This window comes from Jatropha curcas, chromosome 11, assembly GCF_041381405.1.
Source record: "Jatropha curcas cultivar XTBG-Jc1 chromosome 11, XTBG_Jcur_1.0, whole genome shotgun sequence".
NCBI classification, from domain to species: Eukaryota; Viridiplantae; Streptophyta; class Magnoliopsida; order Malpighiales; family Euphorbiaceae; genus Jatropha; species Jatropha curcas.
Window position 1 is genome coordinate 6676227 of NC_143161.1, and position 27242 is coordinate 6703468.

At 32.5% G+C, this 27242-nt stretch overlaps 5 protein-coding genes across 6 annotated transcripts; 1 reads left to right on the plus strand and 4 right to left on the minus strand.

Annotated features, from left to right (window-relative positions):
• Positions 1 to 1690: 1690 nt before the first annotated feature.
• GB2 (GTP-binding 2) lies at positions 1691 to 4820 on the plus strand. Its single transcript, XM_012216291.4, has 6 exons — positions 1691 to 1897; positions 2003 to 2142; positions 2918 to 3000; positions 3523 to 3727; positions 3846 to 3914; positions 4420 to 4820. The coding sequence occupies exons 1-6, from the start codon at positions 1852 to 1854 to the stop codon at positions 4510 to 4512; spliced, it is 636 nt and encodes a 211-aa protein (XP_012071681.1). The 5' UTR covers positions 1691 to 1851; the 3' UTR covers positions 4513 to 4820.
• Positions 4821 to 5559: 739 nt separating this feature from the next.
• LOC105633668 (RNA-binding (RRM/RBD/RNP motifs) family protein) lies at positions 5560 to 9416 on the minus strand. Of its 2 annotated transcripts, XM_012216300.4 has the most exons (8): positions 9257 to 9416; positions 7967 to 8640; positions 7763 to 7826; positions 7449 to 7516; positions 6877 to 6966; positions 6664 to 6794; positions 5971 to 6117; positions 5560 to 5889 (listed from the first exon to the last, which is right to left on the minus strand). In XM_012216300.4, exons 2-8 carry the CDS (start codon positions 8637 to 8639, stop codon positions 5875 to 5877), a joined length of 1188 nt encoding a protein of 395 aa, XP_012071690.1. In that variant the 5' UTR covers position 8640; positions 9257 to 9416; the 3' UTR covers positions 5560 to 5874. The 2 variants fall into 2 exon arrangements, with proteins under 2 accessions (XP_012071690.1, XP_089572177.1); XM_089716051.1 differs by lacking the exon at positions 5560 to 5889 and having other exon boundaries at positions 5956 to 6117.
• A 370-nt stretch (positions 9417 to 9786) lies between these two features.
• LOC105633677 (Pentatricopeptide repeat (PPR) superfamily protein) lies at positions 9787 to 15042 on the minus strand. Its single transcript, XM_089716050.1, has 13 exons — positions 14897 to 15042; positions 14648 to 14783; positions 14393 to 14555; positions 13595 to 13660; positions 13382 to 13479; positions 12784 to 12901; positions 12487 to 12696; positions 12298 to 12374; positions 11733 to 11826; positions 11181 to 11246; positions 11026 to 11103; positions 10735 to 10836; positions 9787 to 10123 (listed from the first exon to the last, which is right to left on the minus strand). Exons 1-13 carry the CDS (start codon positions 14922 to 14924, stop codon positions 10028 to 10030), a joined length of 1332 nt encoding a protein of 443 aa, XP_089572176.1. The 5' UTR covers positions 14925 to 15042; the 3' UTR covers positions 9787 to 10027.
• A 1663-nt stretch (positions 15043 to 16705) lies between these two features.
• LOC105633686 (uncharacterized) lies at positions 16706 to 17442 on the minus strand. Its single transcript, XM_012216324.3, has one exon. It carries the CDS (start codon positions 17329 to 17331, stop codon positions 16951 to 16953), a length of 381 nt encoding a protein of 126 aa, XP_012071714.3. The 5' UTR covers positions 17332 to 17442; the 3' UTR covers positions 16706 to 16950.
• Positions 17443 to 20223: 2781 nt separating this feature from the next.
• RGLG2 (RING domain ligase2) lies at positions 20224 to 25687 on the minus strand. The gene is made up of 12 exons (XM_089716048.1): positions 25317 to 25687; positions 24186 to 24594; positions 22729 to 22813; positions 22509 to 22649; positions 22306 to 22419; positions 22114 to 22211; positions 21769 to 21848; positions 21577 to 21682; positions 21356 to 21483; positions 21065 to 21263; positions 20579 to 20635; positions 20224 to 20484 (listed from the first exon to the last, which is right to left on the minus strand). The coding sequence occupies exons 2-12, from the start codon at positions 24489 to 24491 to the stop codon at positions 20404 to 20406; spliced, it is 1395 nt and encodes a 464-aa protein (XP_089572174.1). The 5' UTR covers positions 24492 to 24594; positions 25317 to 25687; the 3' UTR covers positions 20224 to 20403.
• Between the last annotated feature and the right edge of the window lie 1555 nt (positions 25688 to 27242).

Consider the following 27242-nt stretch of genomic DNA (forward strand, 5'->3'; position numbering starts at 1 on the left):
GCCAATGCTAGGTATGGCATTGCCCTCTATTGCCCAAACTGTTTTTTCTATGCCCACAGGGATAGCCAGATCTTAATGCTGCAGAAATGTCAACAAAACTCTCTTCACTTGAGAGTTTTGCACACATCGTACCGTTGCTGTATTATGACCTATGTTCACAGAGCATCGGAATCATTTTCTTTGGGAAAATTACAGTCCGGTTATAGACTAACTTTAAAGTTTATTCGCATCGGCTTATAAGTTTTTTCCGTTTAGTTATAAAACTAGATGTATTTGTCAAACTATATTGACTGAATTGTATTTTGTTTGGTATAAAATTTTAACAATTCCCTTTTGATCTTTGTATTTTATTGTTGACTCAACGGAGCAAAAATTGGATAGAAGGGTCTAATAGTGTAATGGAAGTAAAAATATAGAGATAATTGATATAATTTTAAAAACACAAAGTGTAATGGAAGTAAAAATATAGAGATAAATTGATATATTTTAAAAGCACATGGATAGATTAGTTATTTTTCGGAATTGAACCTGGAATAGTGTAGCACTAACTGGAATTGAACCTGTTTGCAAATTGAGCCAAGCAGAACCCAAAAGAAATAAACCGATTGGATATTGAAATGGGGACCAATTCCCTACATTTGAATCTAGGGTTTGGGTTTTGATTTGAATTGATTCTAGTTATGTTTGGAACTATGACTGGGTCTACATGAAACTGAGAAAACGGAATTGATAATTTGGTCACAAATATTTGGCGTTCTAAAGAGGGAAAATTGTGATCTCTACCAGCTTGGAATAAGTATGGGTCAGGTCAGGTCAGGATATCCTGGCAATACCCTTTTCAGTGATAAATATGCATTGGTGAAAAAGGTGTAGGAAGTTGTTGTGATCCTCATCCTTTAATCCGCAACTTTCTTACCTTCCAAGCTATAAAGACAAAATCATCTAATCCAATAGTTCCATACCTCTTCTTTATGGAAAGCTCTAGGCTTGTCTACCAAGGCCAGAATAATGCTTTTCAAAAAGCATAAACAATTCTAACTGTTTAGCGTATTTGATTGATTATTTATTTATTTATTATTATTATTATTGCTTTCATCGCCACCAACTCGAAACTCTATATGCAAGTCTGCTATTTATTTATTACAAAACAGAGTCTAGAACCCATCTATAACTTTTCTACAATCAAGTCAAATTCCACTATAGATTTAAAAAAAGGATAATGTAATATATATCCATCAAAATTCTTTTTAAATTTATTGGTGAGGCTTTATTTTGGTTTTAAAAAAATTTTTAATTTATTATTTATTGGGTAAATTTAATAAAACGAGCTTAAATATGGTTATTAAGTCGGTTTAATCCATCAATTTGTTATACAACAATCAATGATTAATTATTTAAAAGAATTATATTTTTTATTATATTATTTTTACCTTCTTCTTTTTTTTAAATGGAACGGATAACCTTATAATACATGCAACAATTTTCTTTATCACATTCATTGAGTAATATAATGTAAGGAAAAACATTATGTAATAAAATAAATACAGCAGATTGATTCGCGATTAAGTGAACCAAATTTTTTATTTAAAAAAAAACAGTACACCGTATTTTTATACGTCACGCTGTCTTTTTTTTTTTTTATAGAAAAAAAAATTTGAAAAACAAAATGGTAAGCCATTCAATTCAATTCAATTCTTTTTCTTTCTCTCTCAAATTCTTTCAGCCCACCAAAATCCTTCACTGTTACACACAAAAGCCAGAAACCTCAAGAACATCCCAGATTCATTGTCTTCATCTTCGTCATCTTCAACCTTCCTTACTTAACGACTTGTCGTATTCCTGCCTTCTGAAATGTCTTACGATTACCTCTTCAAGTACATAATCATCGGCGACACGGGTTCGTTTTTCTGTGATTGGTTCCTCTAGTTTTTGATTTTTTTTTCTTTTTTTCCTTGCGAAGTTTAAAATTTTAGGGTTTTGGAATGGGTTTCCTGGGGTTCAGGCGTAGGGAAATCATGCTTGCTGTTGCAATTCACCGATAAGAGGTTTCAGCCCGTTCACGATCTCACTATTGGTGTGGAATTCGGTGCTCGTATGGTCACTATAGATGGTCGCCCTATCAAGCTTCAGATTTGGGACACTGTATGTTGCCCGCCCTCTTTCTTCTCTCTTTTTTTTTTTTTAATTGTTTTCTAATTCTATTTATGCTGTTCTCCGAAGCCTGTATCTTTTAGTTAAATTATTTATTTATTCTTTTTTTTGAATAGTTATGAGTTGCGAGTAATTGTCTTTCTTTAGATTTTCTTAAATTTAAAACTTATGTTAAATGCCAACTAAATTTACTGGCTTTTGAAAGGGATTGCTTTTAAAAGGGATCATTTTGCTTATTGCTCTTAGAGCATGATAAAATACATTACTACAAACAAGATGTTAGTTTCACTAAAATACTGATTAAAAGAGAATTTCATCTTTAGATAAGATTGCCAGATTTTTGGCTTTTCCAACATTACTGTTTGACGTGTGTCATAGAATCGACCCATGGCTCGGTCTGCATACCCTTCATTCGAGATACTGTAGTGCATAGATATATGCTTGCTACATGTGAGTTCTCATTTGGTTTGTGAAATTAGTCAGCTAGCTTTTCAGCAATTCCATATGAGGAAAAAGGGTAGTAAATAACTGAACTTGTAAATTGTAATCAATGGTATTGGTATCTATATCGGGAAACACTAGATGATACGTAAGCATTATTTGTATTTGGGATTACATTTTTTTTTTTCTAAGTGCATTCTCTATGTGCATAACTCCCTGTAGTTTTAATCATACTTGTATACTTAACATATGTATTAATGTCCAAGTATATGAATGTGTTCATAAATCAACATATTTTTTATGAAGGACTGCGGTTTGATTTCAGGCTGGCCAGGAATCATTTAGATCCATCACTAGATCATACTACAGAGGAGCAGCTGGTGCACTTCTGGTTTATGACATTACAAGGTCAGTCTGTGTGTCTGCCTATGTTTGCATAAGTGCATGCTCTTTTTTCTGTAGGCAAACAAGATATTTCAAAATAAGTATGATTTCCTTCCAAAGTAAGGTTAACACATTAAAGAAAAATGTCAAACTTCTGTTCATCACCATTCTCATTCTTTAAGCTTTAGTAAAATGATTGGACTATATCTTTCTGTTTTACCCAATATAAATGTCTAACGTGTTGTGCATTTCAAGTCACTCCATTGTGGTAATACTCAAATTCAGTGGTCAAGTGCCTGCAGTTCTGCTTGTAATTTTAAGAGCTACTTTTGTTGTACTATGTTGAGAACCAACATACAAAGTGCATGAACGCGTGGACTCCCTATTCTCTCATTTCTGAAAACTGAGTATGCCCATATTGCAGTCTTTGCACCACCCCAGTATAGCTTTTGAGAGAATGAAGCTTGTGTATTTGTTGTCTCCCCTTTGCCTCTTGTTCTCTTATAGTATTTGTGTTATCTGAACTGAATCTGGGATGTTGTGCAGGAGAGAGACATTTAATCACTTGGCAAGCTGGCTAGAGGATGCTCGGCAGCATGCAAATTCCAACATGACAATCATGCTCATAGGCAACAAATGTGATCTTGCTCATAGGAGGGCTGTCAGCAAAGAGGAAGGGGAACAGTTTGCAAAGGAAAATGGACTTCTATTCTTGGAGGCTTCTGCAAGAACTGCTCAAAATGTCGAGGAGGTGATGTGTTCTAACCTGCCTAAGATTCATTCTTATATTTTTATTCAATTCCAAAGGTAAAATCTTCAGTTTCTCTTTTTAATTGATACCGGCTAATATACTAACATGTTTATTATAGGCCTTCATAAGGACTGCTGGCCAGATCCTCAAGAATATACAGGAAGGCGTAATTGATGCAGGCAATGAGGTAATCATTGAGTTTGCTCCACTCACATTCTCTTGGGGCCTGGCTTTGTTTTTTTTTTTTTTGTCCTTTTGTCACAACACAATCAGGATGTCTTGGGGAAAAGAATGAAAGAGAATTGCCGTATCTTATGTGTTCAAAAAACCTAGCCTCATTGGCTTGCAAAGGTCTTAGGAGGGTCATGTGGACGAATGTTAATTGGCATATTTTCTGTGCTAAGTGGAACTATTCATGTAACACATTTCCTTGCATGCCTTTGCAAATCCAAACTATGGTATTTCGATCAGTTTCAAACTTGCTAGCCCAAAATTAGCAACTTAAATGATTTGATGATCTGAATTTGGGTTATACAGGAGAGGCAAATGGTTTTAACCTCTTATGCTTGTTTGTCTGGTTATATACAATGCAGTGTCTGAATGATTGTTTAGACCTTTTTGCAACCTTTCATTACTCCTTGCACAAAAAAATTCATTCTTATTTTAGTCACACTTTTCTGTTATAATTGCAGTCTTCCGGGATCAAGTTTGGATATGTGCGCTCTCAGGGCCCGTCAGGCGCAAGAGATGGAGCTGTTGCACAGAGAGGAAGTTGTTGTAGTTAATTGAAAGTGAGGTTCAGTATCATAGTTGATCCTTCTGTGCAATTCCATTCAGCTTGTTCGATCCCTTCCACCCTTGAATATATATGTTAAGAAATGTTATCCAACTTCCTGGTTCAGATTTAATGTATAGATCCAACATGTGTTGTTCTTTGGGCTAAATTTAATTTAATTGATATAGGGATTCAAGTCTATCCAGTAGGGTTCTTCATGTTGGTAAATTTGTGTTTTTTGCAGTTCCTTTGATATTTGTAATCTCTTACCTATTCCTGTCATGATGACAGCAATCAACGTTGCTGCTTCTCCATTAATCCTAATGTGTTCTCTATTATTAAGAATCAAGGTATTACTTTAAGCACAGGAAACCGTTCGAACTGTTGATATCAATACAAACTAAGATTTCGAAAAGTTGATGGTCTGGTTTAGTTTTTGAAATTTAAAAAATAAATTATTGGTTTGACTTGTGATTTTAGGGTCAAAATCAACCTAAACCGAACTGCACTGCGCTGTATATCTAGTATATTTTAACTATGAAATGATTAATAATTCACATACATTATATAGTTATTGTGTGAAAATTGTTTATAAAAAAATATATTCATATACATTATGTACAAATTATATGAGTTAAAGCTTGAGATTTTGATAATTTTTTTTAGTAATAAATGTTAAAAGAACATGGCTAGCAATGTCAACATTTAATGACGAAGTGAAGAATGAAATAATGAAAATTGACGTAAGATTAAAGAATTAAATTTTTTTTTTTATTTTATTCTCAAGGCAAAAAAAAAAAAAAATGCAAGTATTTCTTTCCATATTTATAAAACAGGTTATATATCATAGAATATTTAAACCGTCAATAACCGCTTAAACCACCCAAATTGAACTAAATTTAATGAATTAGGCAGTATGTAACTACAATAGCATTTAATTTTATCATTCTGCCTTATTTTTACCAAATTATATATATTTGTCAAGGCTCAATCGCTCTTTTCATTTGGATTGCTTTGGCAGCCTCATCATAGGGAAGCAAAAAGTAACAATCTAGCCTTCTCCACAGCACTGATATTCATTAAAAAAATAAAAATAAAAATAAAAAACCTTTGAGACGGTAGATACATGGAGTATTAATTGTGCTTCTTAAGATGTTTACAGTGCATAGGTTGCCATGTCCATGATGCTCCTAGCTAAAGTGATTACATAACAAAATTGTAATTATCATCAAAAATTGTTAAAAATAGTAATAAAATTGTAAGATGCTCAATTAGCTAGACTCATAGAAAAGTGATGCAGCATACAGTATCCTCCTCTAAGCTCTTCATATGATATGAACATTCCCAAAAGCTTCAAAAGACTTGCCAACTATCAAGCACCAAAAACCTGCATATAGGGCAACAAGAAAATAAGCTCAAGGAAACAAATAATTTAGTTTGAGGTTGAGGCCTATTAACAATGACTCACCCCAGCCAGAATGTCTTTCGAGAGGTGAGATTTCCTTTCTTCAGCTTTATTAGCAACTGGTTTTATCTGTGGGAATTGACGGATGACCTTCGGTACTCGCTCAATAACAGTGACTTGCCCACCTGCGTCCTGTTGGATCTTTTGCTTCTGCAGAAGCAACAGATGAAACCGATAATGCAGTAAAAATTTATCTTGAAACTAGATAAATGCTCAGTAGACAAATAGGAGACTTAAGAATAAAACATTATGCTACAAAGATATAGAACAACCCCTAGCTTTACATGTTCTCTTTGGCAAAGGAGTAATATTCAAACTATGAAATGTACAAAAAAAAAAGTAACCATTAACCTTAAAAATGACTAGAGAAAAACACGTATGATGAATCCATTGGAAAAACCCATCCCTGGGACCATGATTGTGAGTTCTGAAACTTGCTAATTAAAATTTATTTCACAATCAATACTCCTTTTTGAGCTACCTGAAGCAGCTATAACACCCACTTACAGTGCGGAACACATTTAAACCGGTCCAATAGAGGATAGGAACATTGGTTTCTGATAAGAAATCTACAAGACATTGAACCTATGATGTCTGGCTAAAGAAACTTGGCTTCCAAATATTTCAGAAACACAATTGCCAAAGATTCCACAAAAAGAACACAAATTAGGTCACATACATTTATACAATGTTTACCTTCTTTAAACGTTCTTCTATAGAACTCAAAGCATGAGACTGATCCACTTTATTGAGATAGAAATCCCGTTCCCTCTTTGCAGCAGATAGTTCTAGAGCTAATTTCTGCTCCCGAACAGCACTCTTGTAAGCTGAATTAGAAATGCCCACACTTAAACGTGAACTGAACTAATAAGCATAGAATGATAAAACACAAGAGAAATGTCTTCTTACCAATTTCTTCTGTAAGATCATCCCATTTGAATTTAGTCAAGTACTTAATATTCCAAAGATCATAATAGAATTTTGACCTCTTCCTCCCACCTAAACATGAAAAACACGATGAATATAGATGAAGGAAAACACAGGGAAATAAAATCATGCAGAAGATAGGAACTGAACAAATTTCAGTATCATGCAACTGCCAAAATAGGGCATGCAGTATTTGCTTTCACAACGCACAAGCAAACCAATTTCTTTATTTGGCTTAGAAATCACAACTCAAACCACAGAAATGAAAGTGAGATATGAAGCTATAATCTGAATAAAGAATAAACCTTTAGGGTTAAGTAGCTAGAAATGTTTTTAGGAGCATTATGTTCATGCATAAGTTCCAATAACAGGGTTATCATTTTTAACTTTACAGGCTTCTCTATTCAACAGCTAATTCTTGTTCTGCTCCCCAAAAGACACATAAATTAGAGTACCGAGGAGCTGATACATAATCTTACACCTAATTAGAGAAAAACCAAATATACATATATATAAATACACGGGCGCGCGCACATTTCAATTGAATTTCCTACCAATCTGTTCACCATTTAACATACTGGCAACCCTTTTGGCGACGATCTTATTGGCAAATTCAACCCACCTACAGGTTACAGGAAAAGAGAACCATGTGATTAATGATTGTGATAGTAAGATAATGCAATCTCTCAAGTCAAACAAAAGTCAGATACAACACCAAATTGTTGATTCCATACCAGATTGGAATTGATAGAAAGAAAGAGAGAGAAAGAGACAGATTCAATATCCAGATAATCCTAAAAAGAACCAGCTGTTGATTTGAAGATATTACGTTAAACCTGCTTAGCATATATTTTACTACTGAACATACCCTTCAGAAAATTCTTGATCTCGAAATCCATCAACTTTTTTGCGGCGTACTTGAGCAGCAGGGCCTGTAGAGTAAATTAATGTGTTCCATTTAATTAATTAACCAATGACTAGCATATAACTTGAGGCTGTTTTGAGAAAGTACAAATAAGAAGAAAATAGAAAAGTGGGGTGGAAGACAATTGAGGGATTATTGATTGAACACCTTTAGCTTTAGGTACAAGGTAAATCCTTTGTATCTCTCCATATTGGGAAAGCATCTGACGAAGTATCACATCATTCATGCCAGGAGGAATTCGGCTCAAGTAGCAAACACCACGATTTTCAGCCTTAGCTGCTTCCTTTAATAAATGCTTCTTTTTCTTTTTAAGCCTATGGTTTTCTTTAACAGGTTTTATTCCATTGTCCTCTTGCTCATCTTCACCCTCTGTAATTTCATTCGATAATAAATTCTCCTCGTCAATTTTTCCACCTTCAGCTGCTGGATACACATCTTCTTGGAAACCTTCTGTATTAGCATCTTGCAATTCTTCATCCTCAGCAATTTCCTGTAATAATTGCTTTTCTCTATTCTTTTTCCCTTTCTTTTTTCTCCCACCACCAGATTTTTTACAACTTTCCTCACTTGTGCCAGTTTTTTCTAAAAATTTGTTCTTTGTCTTCTTTTTTCTACTTTCTACTCTTATATCACCAGATTGTGAATTCTCTTCTGTTGAATCGCTATCTCCATTGACCTCCTGTTCATCTTCTGTCTTCACACTGTCCTGCAACTGTCTTTTCTTTTTATTCTTCCTACTCCGCACCCTTTCCTCAGTGGAATTGGGATACCCTTCATTCTGAGAACTCAATCCATTAATTTCATTCTCTTCCTTAGCCATTCTGCCCAATGAAATAAAGTGAAAATACAATCACAATCTCATGATCAGATCAGGAAAGGCATGCATGCCAAACTAATCAAACAATTAAAATTTCATACATTTTATGAAATGAAAAATTAAAATGATGGAAACTGAATGTAGGTACAAAACACCTTTTTCTTTTCCTTTACCTAAATTTCCCGATTCAATCAATTCTCAATCATAACAATAATAGCATTCATAGCCCATGGATGACCCTTCTATATTGAACAGGTAAAGGCAAAATTTCATTGCTGCATTATGCACAGATAACCCATATCATCTAAATCTATCAGTATTTGCAACTGAAATATAAAACCTTGAGTAGCCTTTAAATGGACAATATGCCAAAATTTACTGGCTAATCACAGCTAACTCCAATTTCCTACTGTTAATAAACTCTAGAACAAACCAACTACCAACACGGAATATACTCATAATAAAGAAAATACACTTCCTGCTTAAATCCCATATGAGAAAATTTTCCGATAAAACAAGAGCTTCAAATCCCGAAAAAAAAAAAAAAAAGAAATTACAGATTTATGTGCCTGAAAAACAATTGGATGCAGTCTAATAAAGAGAAAGCACCAAAAACTTACTGAAAATGGCGACCGGCGATTAGTGACCGTAGTAAGCAAGTTAAGCAGTGCGGTCTTGTTTCGGCTTCGGCGACGTAATAGCTAGAATTATGTTTTAGGACTCGGCAGCTTTTAGGTCTATTCCAGCGCTATTATCAGAATATAGAACACGGGAAAAAACCGTTAGTTTCTGTTTTTTTTCTTTTAAATATAAATAAGTAATTTAAAAACAAGCCATTCTGTAATTTTTTTTATTCTGCGGGGTGAGTCTGGTATTATTCCATATTTGTTTATACACTTTTATAATTATCTAACAGCCATATCAAAATAATCCCAATTAGTGAAAATCTTTAGATGCTTAACATTAAATTAACATTTTCTAATTGTACTTTGGCGGTATTTTTAAACTCAGCTATATGCATATCCAGTGATTGGCAAACAATTCTCATTCCCTGCTTTATCTCATTTAATTTTTAAAGCATACAACAAAAAACATTACCCACATATCGGACTAATGAGTTTATTCGTCTGTTTAATTACCAGCAAGAGGATAGAAAACATTTATTTTTCTCTGTTTCAATTATTTAATTAATGGAACAGCAAAGTAATAACCAGATTACAAAAGCATCAAAATTTCAAGACATAAAAAGATCCCAATATGCTCCGAACATCACTTCATATGTCGTATCTCGACTACCAAAGCCTCTCTTGAAGTTCTATTGTCACTCCAAATGGCATTTCCGTTTGATACAGATAGGATCATCATCATCATTCTGTTCCTTATCTAACAAATTATTGTCGTTGTCCACCTCCAATTCTCAGGCGTAGGTTATCGTAAGTACGGGAAACTAGTAACAGCCGAGGATCATCTGAAGGTATCTCGCGTTCCTGCAATACAAAATAGTATGAGAGAAAAACAAAAGTATAGCAAAGCAAGATGACTGGTGTCAAGAATCAAAGAAATTCTATAAGCTTTTGCCTGACAATACCACACATTTGAAGTCACTTACGTAGCAGAGCACATAACCCATTTGAAAGTATCGATTATGGAACTACTAGGTTTGTCGCATATTGTGGAAAAAGTGTTGATTATGCTAGATTCTAGAATAATTGTCTGCACAATTATGAGAGCTTGGACCATGTAATATAACCATGTTAAATAATGCAGGGATCATCTGCAGGTCTTTCCAAGGAAACACATAAAAACAGTCAAAGTTGCATCGCCTTAAAATTAAACCTTCAAGTTGAAATTGCAAATGAAAATTTTGAGTTAGGTACAAAATCAGAAATTTTTTAGTTTGCCTCAGTATGCAAGGACAAAATTAGGATCCCCTCATAAGTAACATCATCTTGATGCATTAGGGTCATGGAAAGGATAAAAATAATTTTGAAGTGCTTCACCTAATTCTTTGAAATGGCAACCAGAAGAAGAAAAAACCAAGTATAACAATTGACCGGTGTAAGAATAAATCAAAGATCAAGCATGAAACAAGACTCACTTTTAGCCCATTATAATATGCTTCCACGGCTGGAAATGAAGGGGTTATTTTACGAGCTTGCATCAAGTCCCATATATAATTAGCTGTCGTATATCCACCAGTCTGCAAAGAAACATTGAAATTGAATACTATTGTCAGTTCAACCAATTTTCAATCTCAAAATGACTAGAACAATATAAAATGAATGGACACAACCCATCCATCCCTCCGCCCCCAACAAAAGAAAAGGAAGAAAAACTCTTACGATAGAAATATTATTTTATTTAAAGAATGCACTGGCAATTTTCTCACCTTTTCACCAGCTGCTACAAGGAGTAGATCACTTCCTAGTTTAGGACTCAAGAAAAAGTTTCTGGAATTCATATTTACCTGCATTGTCCATGGAGCCATACAATATAATGATCATAACATCAGTATGATAATAAAGAATCATAACCCAACCATACCAGTGTGTCTTGAGCAATTTGCATTCCCTTGGGAGTATAGCCTATCATTGCTCCATCGACAAGTGTCTACAGCCACATAAGTTTATTCAATTCAGGACCATGCAAACGTTATCATCTTATATTGGAAAGAAATAGCCAAAAGAAGAAACATTGAAACAGGCCTACTGAGAAACAAAAATACCCACTCCACTAACATTTTTTTTTCCATTTTGGCAACATCCCAAACAGACTTGCATCAAATGTTACAGTCAAGCACAACTCTTTATGAAAAGAATGAATGAAAAGAGTGAAGTAATAAGAGGCACTTTTAGATGAAAGGCATTTGCAAATAAGGAACCTGCCCGCCAGTGCATCTTGAATAGAAATGTTGGTTCTTTCAACAACACAACAACATTTCACATCAGACAATGAAGTTTAAATATTATATTGTTACTTTAACTTCTTTCCAGAACAGAGATCGAACAGCATTTTATTGCAACAATAAAATTCAAGTTATAGGATGTATTAATATGACCTCACATCACAGATATCCTATCCATCACCAGAACTTACTGTGTATAGTTCTATTGCAGGAGTTTTCCCAGAATTCATGTATTCTTCAAAAGTTCTAAGACCATTATCAATGTCTCCAGAACGTAAATAACACCTGGAAAAATATAGAAGTGTGTAAGACAAACTATAGTAAAGTTGAAATGTCCAACTGAAGATCATTTTTTTAATGCAATTATATGATTAGCCTGGGACTGACTGTTCCATACCCAGCAAGCAATTAACTTAGAACAAGCAAACCATCATGATGAGACATCCTAAAGTACACCACCTACTCAGCAATGAATATCATTTTTGTTATGTTCTTCTATCTTTGATGATCAAATGATTAATGAAAATCCAGAAATTTCAGCTAACGGTTTCATACCCAACAAGCAATTGCTTCAAAGAAGCAGACCATCATGATGAGACATCCTAAAGTTCACCACCTAATCAGAAATTGAATATCTTTCTTGTTATGTCCTTACATGTTTGACAATCCAAATTATTAATAACATCTAGCAAATTCATGTGCATAGATAACTTAAGCAATATTGGCCAGAAATATCAGTTATAGACAACAAAGTACCTCATTGTTTGCATCACAATGAAGACATCAGGATACTTTCCATCCTTCTTAAGCATTTCTAAAAGAGTTTCCATTGCCTATCATGACCAAAATATAAATTGTTAAAAGGAAAAGTCACTGAAGCTCGTAGAGACAGGTTTGCTTAGTGATGGAAAATGAAGAAACGACTACTGAGATGTGAGATAATACTTGAACATTCCTAAGTTCTGCACAAGCATGAAGCGCAACATGATATACAGTTAGTTGCCGGGTCAAGAATCCTCCACGCCTATTGACATAATCAGCTGTAGGTAAATTGTACAATTCCTCTTCAGTAACACCCATCATCACATTTTCAGCATTGTAGTTTGATGAGTCAGCAGATGACCATCCCTTTGACTGCTCAACAAACTCGATTATCTTTTAAAAAAGAATGATATTAGAAAAAAAAATTACAGTTAAAAGAGCAAAAAATTATTCAAGATGGGGGAAAGTTTTGATAATTACTTTGGTAGCTGTATCATCTGACACCGGTGTCTTGTTCATATGTACAGTGATCAGTCCTGCATAGCAGAACTTGTTCAAACCAGCGCCAGCAGCAGTCATATCACGGACAATTGCACGACTGTAAAATTGACAATATAGATTGTAGTAGATTATTTTGTTGCATATATACTGGCCAACAAAACAAAACTAGAAAGGCCAAATAGCTTAGGCTGAGCCAAAAGTTAGCTCAAGCAATGGTCCAAGAATTCAGCAGTGAATTAGTCTTAAACTACGGGCAGATAATTGAACATTTTGATTATGATCCACTAAAAGCCACTAAAGCTATCATAGAAAGCAAAAGAACTAGTACACAATTATTTCTGATTTAGGAATCTTATGATCTAAAAAATGTTGGTAGGTGGGGATGCACCTTATTAAGAACCTGCTGAAATTGCACTTCAAGGCTACAGAGGTATACAAATGCCAACACTTGTACTTGTACCCTAATACTCCTAACTATGTACTATTTAGATCCATGGAACAAGCAGTCTTCAGAAGAAAATCTAAGCATACTCAATCAAATGGAAAAAAGACAGAGAACAAGAAAGGAATAGCATACACTCGATCCAATCGACCAGCTGCTGCACAAGCGTTAAGTAGGCAGACATAGGTTTGTCCATTTGGCTTCACTTCATATATCTTCATTTCCTCCAAAAGCTTAACCAAAAAAAAAAAAAAAAACAAAAAAAAAAAAATGAAACAAGAAATGTTTCAGTATAAGATGGTTAGTGAAACATCCAAAGTGCATGTCCAATTTTAAATTACAGCATACCTTTACAGCCTGGTCAGAGTTTTTGCATTTCCCACAGGTTGAGATCAAAAAGTTATATAAAGTTACCTATAACATAGATTGAAATCCAAGTTAATTACAATTAAACAAACTTTATGATCTGCTGAATTACTTCTACATTGATTTCTTTGTCAAGCTTAATAGGTTTAGTTTCAATATATATATATATATATATATATATATATATATAAATTCACACTCGTTGTGCCCTTTTGCTACTCATTGTAGAAACAAATTTGTATACAAGTCCCTACTGATATCTGCATGATAAATCCCACAACTAATTCCATTCATGAAAGCACAAAGAAACTCCACAAGGCAAGATTGTTGAGGATCCCCTGGATTATGGTCAGCATAAGTCCCAAGAATACCAAGTTTATGTTTTTTGGCCACAACATGGAACAATAAATCCATGCACCTTGCAGTCATCACACGGCCACAATTAGAGACCAAAAGGGAAACCAATAGGTGATAACTTTAGTTCTAAGAACGGTAAACCACGTCAAGCAAGAATCTTTCTTCACTACTTTGAAAGAACCAAGACAAAAACAAACTATTGGTTGAATTCCTTTCCTTTTAAATATCAATTCCATAGTATTTCTCATCAACCAAACAGAACATTATTATAGCAAAAACAAAACAGGGAGTTCTACAAAATCGTGAACAAGCTAACCAAAGAAATTCAATATCCTAACTCATACATAGAATTGAAAGATCCTAACTTCATAAATCAAAAGAAACAAAGTCTAACTTAGAAGAAAAAAAAAAGGTTTCTCTTACATCAGGAACCAAACCCATGCCTTTCATTTGTTCTCTAAAGTAGAAAGCATCATGCAAGCGAGAGCCTTTCATAGTCCCAACGATCAACGAATGGAATGTGTCTCGTGTAGGCTGTATTCCATCCAGCATCATATCATCATACACATCCCTCAGTAGAAAATGCCTATTACCGACACCAAGAAACCTCGTTTGCTTAACCCATAAAGTAGAGAGATTAAGTACTTTATAATAACACAAAAAAAAAAAGGGAAGGACCTGCGTTGAGCAGTGATAGAGCCAACAACAGTGTTGTATTCTGAGACATTATTAGCGTAATTTCGCTTGGCGTACTCCTCGGTGGAGGCTGCGAAGTAACGGCGGTTCAACCCTCGAAGTAGTGGACTCCGGTGACCTGAAATCGTCCATCAGATCATAAGCTTCGATTGAAAAATGCTATAAGAACAAAAAAGAAACTGATCACATGTGCGAGATTTTGTTTATTGGATATGGAGACGAAGAGGGTACCAAAAATTGATTGAATCAGGAGCTTCATGGTTGTGGGAGAGTCAGTGTAGGGTTTAGTGCAGAGTTTCTGAAAACCAGGAAGAAAACCCTTTCAAACTCTTTATTGGTAAGTTTTTTAAATTTTATTTAAAAAAAAAAAAACAAATTAAAACCATCCCTAAATTACATTCAAATTAATATATGAAAATTTTTTTATTTTAAAAATTATAGAAAAGGTCACTAATTTATAATTCCATTAATATTTTGTACTTTCACTTAAAATATTATTTGTTGACTATAAAAATAAAAGTGAATCGCGTATTTTAGAATACACACCTTAGTTAGATACTTAAAATGATATTACACCGAATTTTAAATGACTAGTAAAATTCTAAATAAATACAGTTACAGATATGGATAACTCAAATTTTATTGATACTAGGGTTCCATCCCTAATTAACTAATTGGTTTTTAAATTATAGTCAAACTAAATATGATATTTGGACCTATCAAAGTATTAATCAAATCATAAATTAGTCTCTTTCAAAAAAAAAATCATAAATTAGCAAATGTGTTATAATATAAATCAGTTTTAAATTAGTAATTTTATTTAAATCTCTAAAAAAATAATTTTTTTAAAAAAATATTATTAGATAATTATGAAATTATTCAATATATTCAATAGATTTAAAAAATTTTAATAAAAAAAACATTTTAGTATTTTCTTTTTCTATTCCTCTCTAGTTGTAAACCTAATTTTAGTTTTGCGTAATCAATAGTAGCGTCTACCTTCCTTTCTTTTATCTGTTTTTACTCTTATTTTGGCTTTTAAAAAATTTAGATTTGTGTACTTCACCTGCACCAAATTATTAAAAGTAATCTAAAAATCCAGAAAAATTATTTTATCGTTTAAATTAAATAATAGATAATTTACCTATCTCTTAATTTTAATTTTATTATTTAGAAAAAATATAATTATTTTAGTTATAAGTTGGGTTATACAAATATTTATAATCTTTAAGATTTTTTTTGTGTAAACTAACAGTATTCGAATCTTATAACCATAGAACACTTAATTCGGTTCGAAATTTAATCATAGTCATAGTCATAGCCGGTGTACGGTCTTAATCTAAAACAATGGTCCCTTACGTTAGACTTATCGTAAACAAAAGTCCCTATCATGTGGTTAGGGAGGCATGCTCCCTTTAATTCAATCCTAACCACTCACATGATAAATAAATCAAGATTGAGTTATTTTACAGTTGCATGCATATCCACAAAATAAATTTTTGCACATGTTTATGATAATAAAGTTATATCTAATATGGTTGTGTCATTATAGAATTTAGTTGGTGAAACAATTTCTACTTCCAATAATCAAGGAAAGACTTTTTTTTCTCCTCTAGTCATTTCCTTCATGAGATATTACCAGTTTCTTGCTTTGTGTAGTATATATGTTTCTCCCATGTCTTTGTTTCTCCGAATGCATATTTTTGGTTCACAAGCCTTTCTCTTACACTCTTATATCATTTAAAATGTGCACACAAATGCTGTTTGTAATCAAAGGTGAAGTTAGGACAATTATTTTAATTATTTTGAGGAGCCAAATGATATTTTGTTGCAAATTGCAGAAAGCAAAATATAATTTTTCAAAAGAATTTTTTTTTTTTTTTTTTAATTCTTGGGTGGCTCTAGCCCCTTAAGCCTCCAAGGGGCTCCGCCTCTATTTGCAACATATAGATTCCAACCTTAAAAACAAATATATATATGATATTATTATTCACAGTATTAATAAATTATGTATTTAATAAATTATAAGAAAAAAAAAAAGAACAAAAAACCATTCTTTATAACTTCCATTCACAGAAATTGAACCATGATTTACAGTTCTGATTGCTTTGCTTGTCCTGATGTTGTTAAAAGCATAATCACTACAAAGTGAAAAGTGGGTTTTCTTTCCAATATAAATCAATCAGTAATTTTCCATCCACCATTACATGAAGAACATTGAGAGAGAGAGAGAGCTTTATTACAAATCTATTATATCTAATTATCTATTAACCCAATAATACTAATTAATAATTAACCATTTTTGGCAAGGAATACCTTGAAGACAAACCAGTAGAACCATGATAAGCTTTTTCAAAACACTTCAGTGAAGAAGGATTGACTTGCAAGAACAAATAGTTTCCTGCAAAAAGATCACCAAAATGAGCTTGACTTCCTTTGAATCTCTTCAACACTTTAGCATAAGCAGAATATACCAACTTAACTTTCTTTCTCCAAAATCTCCTTAAACTTGGAACCTTAACCCTAAATCTCTTCCTTAAACGCACCGTTTTGAACTTTTGAAAGTTTCTTGATTTTCTCACTATTGATCCTTCTTTTTCTTCATAATGATCACCAATCAGATCTTCATTTTTCAGCCTTTGATAAGGAAGAGAGACAATTTCCATGGCAGATAGAAATGAAGAAAATGACTTGAGCTTTGTGTAGTTGATTTCTTTTTATTCTGTTCTCATCTTTTGTTTTCTCTAATGTGTATTTATGAATGCAATTTGGAGGGTTGGTTTAAGAAACAGTTGAGTGCATTAAATGTATTAAGCAGAAGCTGCTGATGATATATTATTGTTTGCTTTTTCTTTATTTTGTTTGTAATGTAAATTACACCAAAAGTACTTTATTTCACAGCACATATTTTGTGCTTTTTTGGAAATTACCTATAACTAAAGCAGAATAAAAAAGCAAACCATTGGCTAAAACTAATTTGAAATTAAAATTTAGTAGTTATAATTATAATTTCTTTTGTCCATAATTTTTTTTTTTTATATTTGCACTAGGTATTCAGGCTCATGTCTATTTAACAGTCCATAAAGTTGAATAATCCCTACTTGCGCTTGGAGGCAAAGGAGCTGGCCCAAAGGAGTTTATATTGCAAAGGATCGAACCCATAAACTAAGCCATAGTAATCAACCTCACAAGTGTTCTTTACCACGAAGCTATCTACATTCAGAATTTTTATCCATAAGTTTTATCACTGTTTAGCTTATACACAGATTAAGAAAATTTAGTTAACATGCTAAAACTATATTTTCTACTTTATTTTTTCTCCCAATATACATTTTTTTTAAGCTACTACCTTTATGTTAATATTCATTAAAATTCAATGATTCATATTAAATGTTCTTTTAAAATTAATTAACTATAATCAAACATTTAATTAAATAGAATTTTCTTAAATGATTGAATATTGATATATTAATTTTATTTATATTAAGATTTAATTAATGACAATGGAGTAATTTGGCTATTATATTTGTTAACAAAGTAACGTATTAAATAAAGATAAAATAGTAAGCTTAAGATATTATTCGCTTTTAAAAAAGAAAAATAATAATTTGAGATGGATGAAAAATGAAATTAGGACAAGAATTATTGTACCGAGGGACTACTTTCTTGTCTTTATTTTTCTATTATTTGAATCTCATCATTGTTTTTGAAGCTTCTTAATGGGATATAAAATTGTCAAATTTTCACATTAAGAATGTTTCTAATAAATATATATTCATATGAGAAATGCTAGGCTTGCTTAAATAGAAAGAAACCGAAGCCTAATAATTTTTAATTTGAGTAACATATACGAATCTATTGCTTGATGATAACACCTTGAATGGGTACAAACAAACAACATCATCTATCACCATCAACGATGTAACCGTTAGACCTCAACAAGTAATTAGGGATTATTAGGTCATGTTTGATTTTATATAATGCAATACAACGTAATTAAAGATATAATGTAATTAATATTTCATTACTATATTTGATACAGTAATTAACAAAATTTATAGAATGTAATCAGTATTTCATTTTTATTTGTAAATATATAATGGAATTAACACACCGCTACCATCACTCCACCTCCACCACCACCACCACCACAACTAACACTCTAGCACCACATTATTATTAATAAAAAAAATTGAATCAAAAGTTATTTATTATATCAAGCTATTAAAGACTATTTATAACTATAAACTATTTAAACTAGAAAATTAAAAAAAAAAAAAAGCCAAAAAAAATGTAATATAGCAAAATAAAAATTAAAGTCATTGAACATTAGCTTGTTTTTACACAATTTTATATATTTTCATTGAATAAATTAAATTACAATATAAAATTATAGTATTTTGATGTTTTTAGTGATTTTTTATTTCATTCTCCTATTTATGTAACAATATAAAAAAAGAATTAATAATAATATAGTGGTGGTGGTGGTGGTTGCAGAAGTAATTGCGGTGATGATGGTAGTAGGGTGGTGGTCATAACAGTGGTAGGTGGCAATAAGTGGTGGTTGCGGTGAAATAGTGGTGGTAGTGGTGGTTGCGGTGAAATTGTGGTCATGAAGTGGCAGTTGCAGTGGTGGTGGTGGTGATTGCAATGGTGGCGGAAGCAGAATGGTGGTTGTGGTAAATATGGGCTTTGAGGGATGTAATCAACTTTATATAGATTTTTTGATGTAATGAATATCCAATCAATTTAAGTAATAAAAATTACTCATGTAATCTTAGTTATATTGGAAAGTTTAACAAATGTCTAACCAAATAATATAATTATTCATATAATGTATTTTTCATTCCATTACACAGTTAATTACAACATACAAAATATAGTCTTAAGATCTTCACTTTCAAATTAATAATTAGAATGCAATTTCTAACCGTACTTTTTATTTTATTTTTAAGGAATCAGAATGCTTAAATGATTTTCAAAACTCTTTTAAATCTATTAGAGGGATAATTTTATTTGAATGCAAACAAGCTAAAACTCAAATTTGAATATATTTTTAATTAATCAAATAATAAAATTCAGCTCACCAAGAACTTATACAGTGTTGTTTTTTTATATCTATTTGACAAAATTAACTATTTTAATAGCAATTAATTGTCTTACTTATAAATGCTATATTATTAAACATTACGAATAATAAAAATAAAATTGACTGCAAACACTCAAAGCTACATGAAAAGCGGTTCTGCACGGAGCCATCATGTCAACGTTTTACCATTAGTTGATGAAATTTACATGGAATTGGAAACCCGTGAATAAACATAAGAGTTCAACCAATGCATTCAAGACATAGCAGAGAGGGTAAAACAAATAAAAATTCTTCCCACTAGAGTTCCACAAAGATAATAATAATAATAATAATAATAATAATAATTATAACAATATGTTTCCAGCTATTTGAAACCCATCTACCTTTTCGATGATTTTCGTTTCTGCTGCATTAAAATCTGTCTGGTAAGGCTTCTAAATTTGAACATGTATCCATAGCACAAGAACAATAAGAATAATGTACACGGAGAATTGATTTCATTTCTTTAAACCCACATTATACATCTAAAGCTGAAATCTGATATTTTTTGATATTTAAGTAATGAATCACAAAGAATGATTAAAAAATATATAAAAATAAATTTTAAAAAAAATAAAAAAATAAAACCCTGCAAAGGTCGCACTGCTGCTTAGTAGAGCTTTATCCGCACTTTAATTGAACTGCGACAGATCGGACATAGCTGAAGGCTTTCTCCACATTCACAGCATGTCTAAATGAAAAAGAGAATTCATATCAATATCTTGACATATCTTCCCCAAAGCTATATATAATGACAGATGTGAAAGAACATTTAAGGAATCTACCTGATGCCCACATCCGAAGGCCATGTCTTTTACATTAGTGAGGCAAATGGGACAGAGCTGTTTTGTTAGAAAATGTGAAAAAACAAGCACATCAGACACGAGTGAGTTTTTACGTTCATAAACAGAAAAATCACATAAATAGTAACTATAACATCTTTAGCCACTCTTTTGTTAGAAAATGTGAAAAAACAAGCATCAATTGCAGACATTTAAACTTCTTAATGTAAGTCATTGCCAAACAATTATTTGTTGGTAACAGTAGAGTACCAAGAGTGATGCATGGCAAAAAGTGGAACTGGCAGTAAGCAAACACAATATGTATTCCGAGATTTTTACGTGAAGCATAGATCATAATATCTAAGACTCCCTTCAAAAGCTAGTCAGCCAAAGTGAAATCAGTTTTATTTGGTGAATGCAAAAGGTAAATATAACTGAAATACCACTTTTTAATCTCAAAAAGTATTTCCAACCTAAGGAGTAACTCACCTGATTATCATAAGTTGAACTTGGAGCAGAGGGAGCTGAGCTGGGAGGTGGGCTGTTGACTGGATAAGAAGGAACACTTGGTGAAGGAAAACTTGGTTTAAAACTGGTAGAATGAGAAGGTTTAGGACTGTTGAAAGCTGCTGCACCATATAAGGGTGGAGGGAGGGCAACCCTCTCAGAAACATTGCCCTTGCGACGGCTGCACAATTAGATTACAATCACAAAAATGATGTATCAATTCAAATGACAATTTTTGAGAATGGACAATAGGTTTTAATAAGAGTTTATTACCCTAATATATTAAGCTCTATTGTAGCCTTATACTGAGAAGGAATTTCCATTAGAGCAGCTAGCGCAAACTCTGTCTCCTTTCGGGATGCATCCACATGCTTAGACATTATTTCTGTAAAATTCACAAACTATGGCGAGAAATAACAATCAACAATCTCATCAATGAAGAATTTCAGAAACATATGACAAACCTACAGAGTAAAACCTAAGAGATAACTCACCTGGAAATTATCGAAGTCTCGGGCAGGGATGTTATCATCAAACTCCCTCATTGTGTCCCAAGGTCCATCTCCAACCCCAACTAATACAATTGATAATGGAAGCTTGCTGCAACAAAACAAATGCATAACTACATAACAAAAGGGTGGAGTGGGAGGAAGAGAGCGAGCGAGAGAGAGAGAGAGAGAGTTTACCTTGCCTCTACAATGGCATCAACAGTCTTCTTCTCCTGTGGACTCAGCTGGCCACGCTCCGTATCAACACTTCTAGTTACCTGAGGGAATGACAACCAACCATAAATTGAAAAAACACCCAATCATGGTTAATAAAATATCTGAACATCATTTCTAATAAATCTATTGCATAGCAATAATGACTCCACACATTTTCAAAACTCTATTCCTTTCACGTTCATGTTAACAACAGTCCAATTTTTGAGCCAGTCAGAACCATCTTAGTCAGAGACTCAGAGTAGCACTACTATCTTCCCCTCTCCTCTTCTGAAGTATGAACCAAAGATTATATCAAAGGCATTATACCTGCCCATCCGCAATTATCAACAAAACATGATACTGGCCACCACTCTGCTCAACAATAGTTGATGCCATTTCAATGATAGGTGCAAATGATGTCGGCCCTGCCAAAAAAACAAAAAGGATAACAAGCAATAAGATATGCAAGCCATCAACAGCATCAATTAATACTTTAAGATGAGAAATGAGATGCTAAACCTGCAAGTCGAAGATGGGGCACAATTTCCCTATAACGGCTTAATACTTCCTCAAAACCATTACAAAATCTATCATCTGGATTGAAACAGAAAACATCCTGATCATGTGTTGATGCTGCCAACATAAGAAGTCACACTTGTTAGTTGTTGCCACTCATTTTTCCCAATTATTCTAATAACTAAGCAAGATATCTTAAGACATACCATCCCCAAACCCAAAACAGGGAATCAAGTTATCCTCATCAAAGGCAGCTAAAGTTTTCCCAATGATGGATATTGCTTGTTCATAGGGATTTAAACCATCTCCAATGTGATGCAAGCTTCGTCTGTTAAATGACTTTGCACCTGTTCATCAAAGCACATTTAGAAGCATGTCCAAAATGACCCATCAGATACTCTTTAAGCATGAAAGATAAAGTTCAACCTGTCCACTCATTACTCTTTGTGAAATCGATGCCAACAATAAGATTGGAAGACTCAAGCCCAGCTCGTGCAAGAGCTGCAGTCACCTGTAAAGAAGATAATGGGTTTAGATTCATCAAAATTCCTATAACGGTCAGCACCAAGTACAAAATGCATAACCATGTCGACAACTAATAAATCCATAATACTTCTAAACAAATAAAAATAGAACCATTCATTTTTTCTGAAGCCCAGAATGCACTGACAGTAACATCTTACAACGTTAAAAGGTACATCAAAGTATGTTAGATCTTAAAGACATTTGGAAACTAGATATATTAAAAAAATATTATACGTGTATGGAATGCTGGCAGACTTATAATCAGTATGTTATTGCTTAATTTTACACCAAATGAACTCTCAACAAAGTTAAAAGCCTCTTCCTGAAGAAGGAAGATGAACAAATTTAACATAACCTTCCATACAGATCTACTACAACACCACTAAGAATGCAAAGCAAAAAATATTTAAATGCCAAAAAAGGTGTTACTTGTTTATATGCAGTTGATAAGGATGAATCAAGGGAGGGAAGGGGGTTGAGTTTTTTCTCTAACACCCCAACTTTTGCTATTATCAAAGTTAGTTGGTACTTGAATTAATATAAATAATCATTGTATAAGTAACATATTTTTCAGGTGAAAAAGTTTTAAGTCCTCTACACATATCCAAAACCCAAATGATATTTTGAACTTGCAAATAGAACTTTTTTTTTTTTTTTTGGTTTGGGGGGGGGGGGGGTATGTCTTTATAAATCCGTGAAAACAACATGAAAACTGATGGTATTGTAGTACCTTATATTTGTATTTTGCCATGTGGATGTGTTAGTTAAAATTGGTTGAAGGGGACAGGAGTCGCATAATTTATTTTGATCCTAGAGAAATTTCAAATTTGATGCCATGGGAGAAAGGGGCGCAACAGCCCTACCCAGAACTCCCGTCCCCCTTTCCAACTTCTACCATTGGATGAATTGTCTTTCAACAAGTCACCAGCTATTTCCATTAAATGGTATTGTAAACAATACAGAGAAGATTAGTCAGAAAATTGCTTTTCGCCCAAGTGTCAGATGCCACAAGTTGGAAAAAATAAAAAAGTCATATGGAGCGGCCAATTGGTTGCACCACAAGGTAAGAGCTATATGCGACCATAAGTTCTTAAACATTAAAATGCAATTTAACCATATGTTTATATAAAAACAGCAACACTTTCTGTAGAGCAAATTGAGATTGTGCAAAAAGCATAGCCAATATTTTATCCACTACGATCTACGGCAACTGAAACCAGATAACAAAGCATGTCCACTATTTAATCCAAAGAAAGCACAGCATATACAGTTGGGCTTCATGCATTCCATGCATCTTACTTATCATCTAAATAGAACCACACTCTGTATCAAAACTACTGCGTGTTATGTTAAGTTACCTGGTCTAAAGATTTGTAATCATCAGCAATCCTTGAATACTTCCTTTCAAGATGCTTTCTATTATTACTGGTGCTATAATCCTGAGAGGAATAATGCTGCTGTGAACCATATGATTGCTGAGAGGGGTAGTTGTAGCTGTAACTTTCTTGACTATACGATTGCTGGGGCGCCTGGTTGTAGCCGTAACTTTCTTGACCATATGAGGTTTGAGGATATCCGTGATGTGAACCATAAGAAGATGAACTGCTAGAACGAATAGAAGAATTCGACCTCCAACTTCCCTCCCTTGAATTTTTGCCCCCCATCAACTTAATTATCTACAGAAATTAGGCAATTACTTTTCTTCTCCGATATAAGAACAAAAATCTTTATGAATAAAGAAAAAAACTTGTATGGTTTTTTTCCCTCCTGTCAAGACAATAGGATAAACGAAATCAACTAAAGAAAACAACTTGAGCTTATTCTTTATTTATTCAACCCAATTGAAAGGAACAACCCATATAGCCAAATAGCTCAAAGTTTAAAAAAGTCAGCTTCAAAACTCTTTAATTCAACTGTTTAATAATAAGGAGATAAAGGAGACCAGGTAAGAAACGGAAAAGACGAAGTAAGATCCTAAATCAACTTGTTAGATAAAAAGAATGACCTAACAGACGGCTTAAATGGAGGACTTGCGCACGTAACTATCTTTTAGACTCTTCTCGCACCGCTTCAGAGAGGCGGGCCTTATCAGCTAAGTACGCATTTAACTCGTTTCTTAATAAAAGCCTACAAAGACCAACTTCGGCAGAGCAGTTAATGCGAAAAATGGCCAAATGCCAACCCCTTACTTGCTTCGAGAATGAACCAACGTCACGTCAAGAAATAATAAATAATAAATAATAATTAAATTGGCAAATAAATACAGAAATCCAATTCTACTCGAAGAACAAAACTGGTTTCTCCAATCTGGACACAAACAGAGATTCTCGCCGGGTGAATCTTTTAGATAATGCGATGATTCAGCAAAAACCGCCAAATTAGAGGAGAAGTGAAGTTCAAATCAACCACATTTTGCTTGAGATCTACACTAAGCACACTGGAAATTACCGGCTATCAAGTTCAAAATAAATAGAGAGAAGAAGAGTTACCTAGAAGCGAAAAAACCAGGTAGCATCGTCGTCTCCAAAAAGCTCTATTAAGCTTTTTGAAAAAACAAGTCCCAGAAAGATTCTTCCTTTTCTTCTCCAACAACAATGGTGGAATGAGGATGTGGATCTGATTCTGGCTTTTGAAATTTTAATCAAAATGAAAATGACGAAATGGAAAGAAAGGATAGAAAGTGATAAAGCTTTATTAGATTGTGGTTTTCTTATTATTTTATGGGTTTCCCCTCAAAGTGCAGGGCACATGGAAGCTTCGTGTTAATGGCAAATATGGGTATTTTTGTGTTGAGTGCGGTTTTTGGTTTCTTTTTGAAATGGAAGTGTCAGTTTTGAGTGTTTGTTTGCCCATTGGATATGCACGAGATGAAGGAAGTGAAAAGGGTGGTGGGGATATGCTCTGTTACGCCCGTGTTTGGACTCTGTTTGGCTGCGATTATGACTTTACCCACGCGCGCGTTTCTGCGTGCTAATAATAGCTTCATGGGAAATTAATTTATTGGAGATGAAATTAATTTATTTTCTTAAATTTATTTTTTTTAACTTTTTTATTTATCATTATTAGTAATATTATTAGGTCAGTTTTTATGCATAAAAAATTTTCTAAAATCAAATAAACAGCTGTTTTATAAAAATAGAAATCTGATTCTTAAGATAAATATAGATGATCCAATAAGACTTGTTTGGTTAGATACAAAAAAAATTAAGAAGGTGCAACTTTTCCGCAAATACATAAAAGCAGTAATCTATATGTATCAATATATATATAAAAACACAGCATTTTGTATTATTTGGAAACGCCCCTGAAATTACTAAATATAAGAAGGATAATAATTATTTAGCACGATTATAAAAAGATAAGGTTTAATATCAGATAAGTTGTTTTATATTTTTAGATAATGTCTTTATCATGATAATATCTATTAGTTACATCCCAAGACAATGCATTAAATTAAATTAAAATATAAATAACACAAGTTATAAAATAAGAAATACTTAATTTATAAATAAATAATCATTTATAATAAATAAAAAAGTATAAAATAAAATATACTTAATTTTTTATTTCGATGACACAAAAAAATATTTAAAAATACTTCATTTTTATAAATAATAAATCTTAATTGATTAGTTTGGTGTATAGAGTAATTTCATATATCAGGAGCTGAGTTGCACCGAAAAGGGACATGAGATACTGAACATATAGGATACGATAATTTTAAAAAAATGTAGGACATTCACTCGCTTAAAATACACTATACTGAATAAGTAATGTATTAATATTTCAAATAAATAAATAATTATTTATAATAAATATAAAATAAAAAAAGCACTAAATTTCTTATTTCAATAACACAAAAGCAAATTATAAAAAAAAAAAACACTTCATTTTTATTGGTAATAAAAAAAGTCTTAATTGATTAGCTTGGTGTATGGAGTAGTCTCATATAACGGGAGTTAGGTTACACAAAAACAGAACATGAAATATAAAAACGTATGAGATAGGATAATTTTTAGAAAAGGTAAAACATCCACATACACTTAGAATACATTAAATAAGTAATACGTTAATATTTCAAATAAATAAATAATTATTTATAATAAATTATAAACACAAAATAAAAAAATTAATTTCTTATTTCAATGACACAAAAATAAATTTTAAAAAAATACTTTATTTTTTATTTTTTATTGATAATAAAAAAAACCTCCGTTGATTAGCTTGATGTATAGAGTAGTCTCATATACCAGGAGCTATGTTGCATGGAAACGTGATACGACAATTTTTTAAAATTTAATATTTTTACCTATTTTAATTTTATTAATTAACAAAAATTAAAATATATTAGATAAAATAAAAAATTATATATATACTAAATATATATATATATATATATATATATATATATATAT

What these genes read in the sequence shown, in the direction of transcription:
- GB2 (XM_012216291.4), top strand. Translation starts at nt 1,852, where the DNA reads ATGTCTTACGATTACCTCTTCAAGTACATAATCATCGGCGACACGG. An exon ending in CATAATCATCGGCGACACGG is followed by an intron (nt 1,898 to 2,002) that starts GTTCGTTTTTCT and finishes CCTGGGGTTCAG; the next exon opens with GCGTAGGGAAATCATGCTTG. An exon ending in CTGGTTTATGACATTACAAG is followed by an intron (nt 3,001 to 3,522) that starts GTCAGTCTGTGT and finishes GATGTTGTGCAG; the next exon opens with GAGAGAGACATTTAATCACT.
- LOC105633686 (XM_012216324.3), bottom strand. Translation starts at nt 17,331, where the DNA reads ATGGAAATTGTCTCTCTTCCTTATCAAAGGCTGAAAAATGAAGATCTG.
- LOC105633677 (XM_089716050.1), bottom strand. Translation starts at nt 14,924, where the DNA reads ATGAAGCTCCTGATTCAATCAATTTTTG. An exon ending in TCTATCACTGCTCAACGCAG is followed by an intron (nt 14,556 to 14,647) that starts GTCCTTCCCTTT and finishes TGTCGGTAATAG; the next exon opens with GCATTTTCTACTGAGGGATG. An exon ending in CAGATGATACAGCTACCAAA is followed by an intron (nt 12,697 to 12,783) that starts GTAATTATCAAA and finishes CTTTTTTAAAAG; the next exon opens with ATAATCGAGTTTGTTGAGCA.
- LOC105633668 (XM_012216300.4), bottom strand. Translation starts at nt 8,639, where the DNA reads ATGGCTAAGGAAGAGAATGAAATTAATGGATTGAGTTCTCAGAATGAA. An exon ending in CCTTGTACCTAAAGCTAAAG is followed by an intron (nt 7,827 to 7,966) that starts GTGTTCAATCAA and finishes TTTACTCTACAG; the next exon opens with GCCCTGCTGCTCAAGTACGC. An exon ending in GTTAAATGGTGAACAGATTG is followed by an intron (nt 6,967 to 7,448) that starts GTAGGAAATTCA and finishes TTTCATGTTTAG; the next exon opens with GTGGGAGGAAGAGGTCAAAA.
- RGLG2 (XM_089716048.1), bottom strand. Translation starts at nt 24,491, where the DNA reads ATGGGGGGCAAAAATTCAAGGGAGGGAAGTTGGAGGTCGAATTCTTCT. An exon ending in GCCCCATCTTCGACTTGCAG is followed by an intron (nt 22,212 to 22,305) that starts GTTTAGCATCTC and finishes TTTTTTTGGCAG; the next exon opens with GGCCGACATCATTTGCACCT. An exon ending in ATAGAGCTTAATATATTAGG is followed by an intron (nt 21,264 to 21,355) that starts GTAATAAACTCT and finishes CTAATTGTGCAG; the next exon opens with CCGTCGCAAGGGCAATGTTT.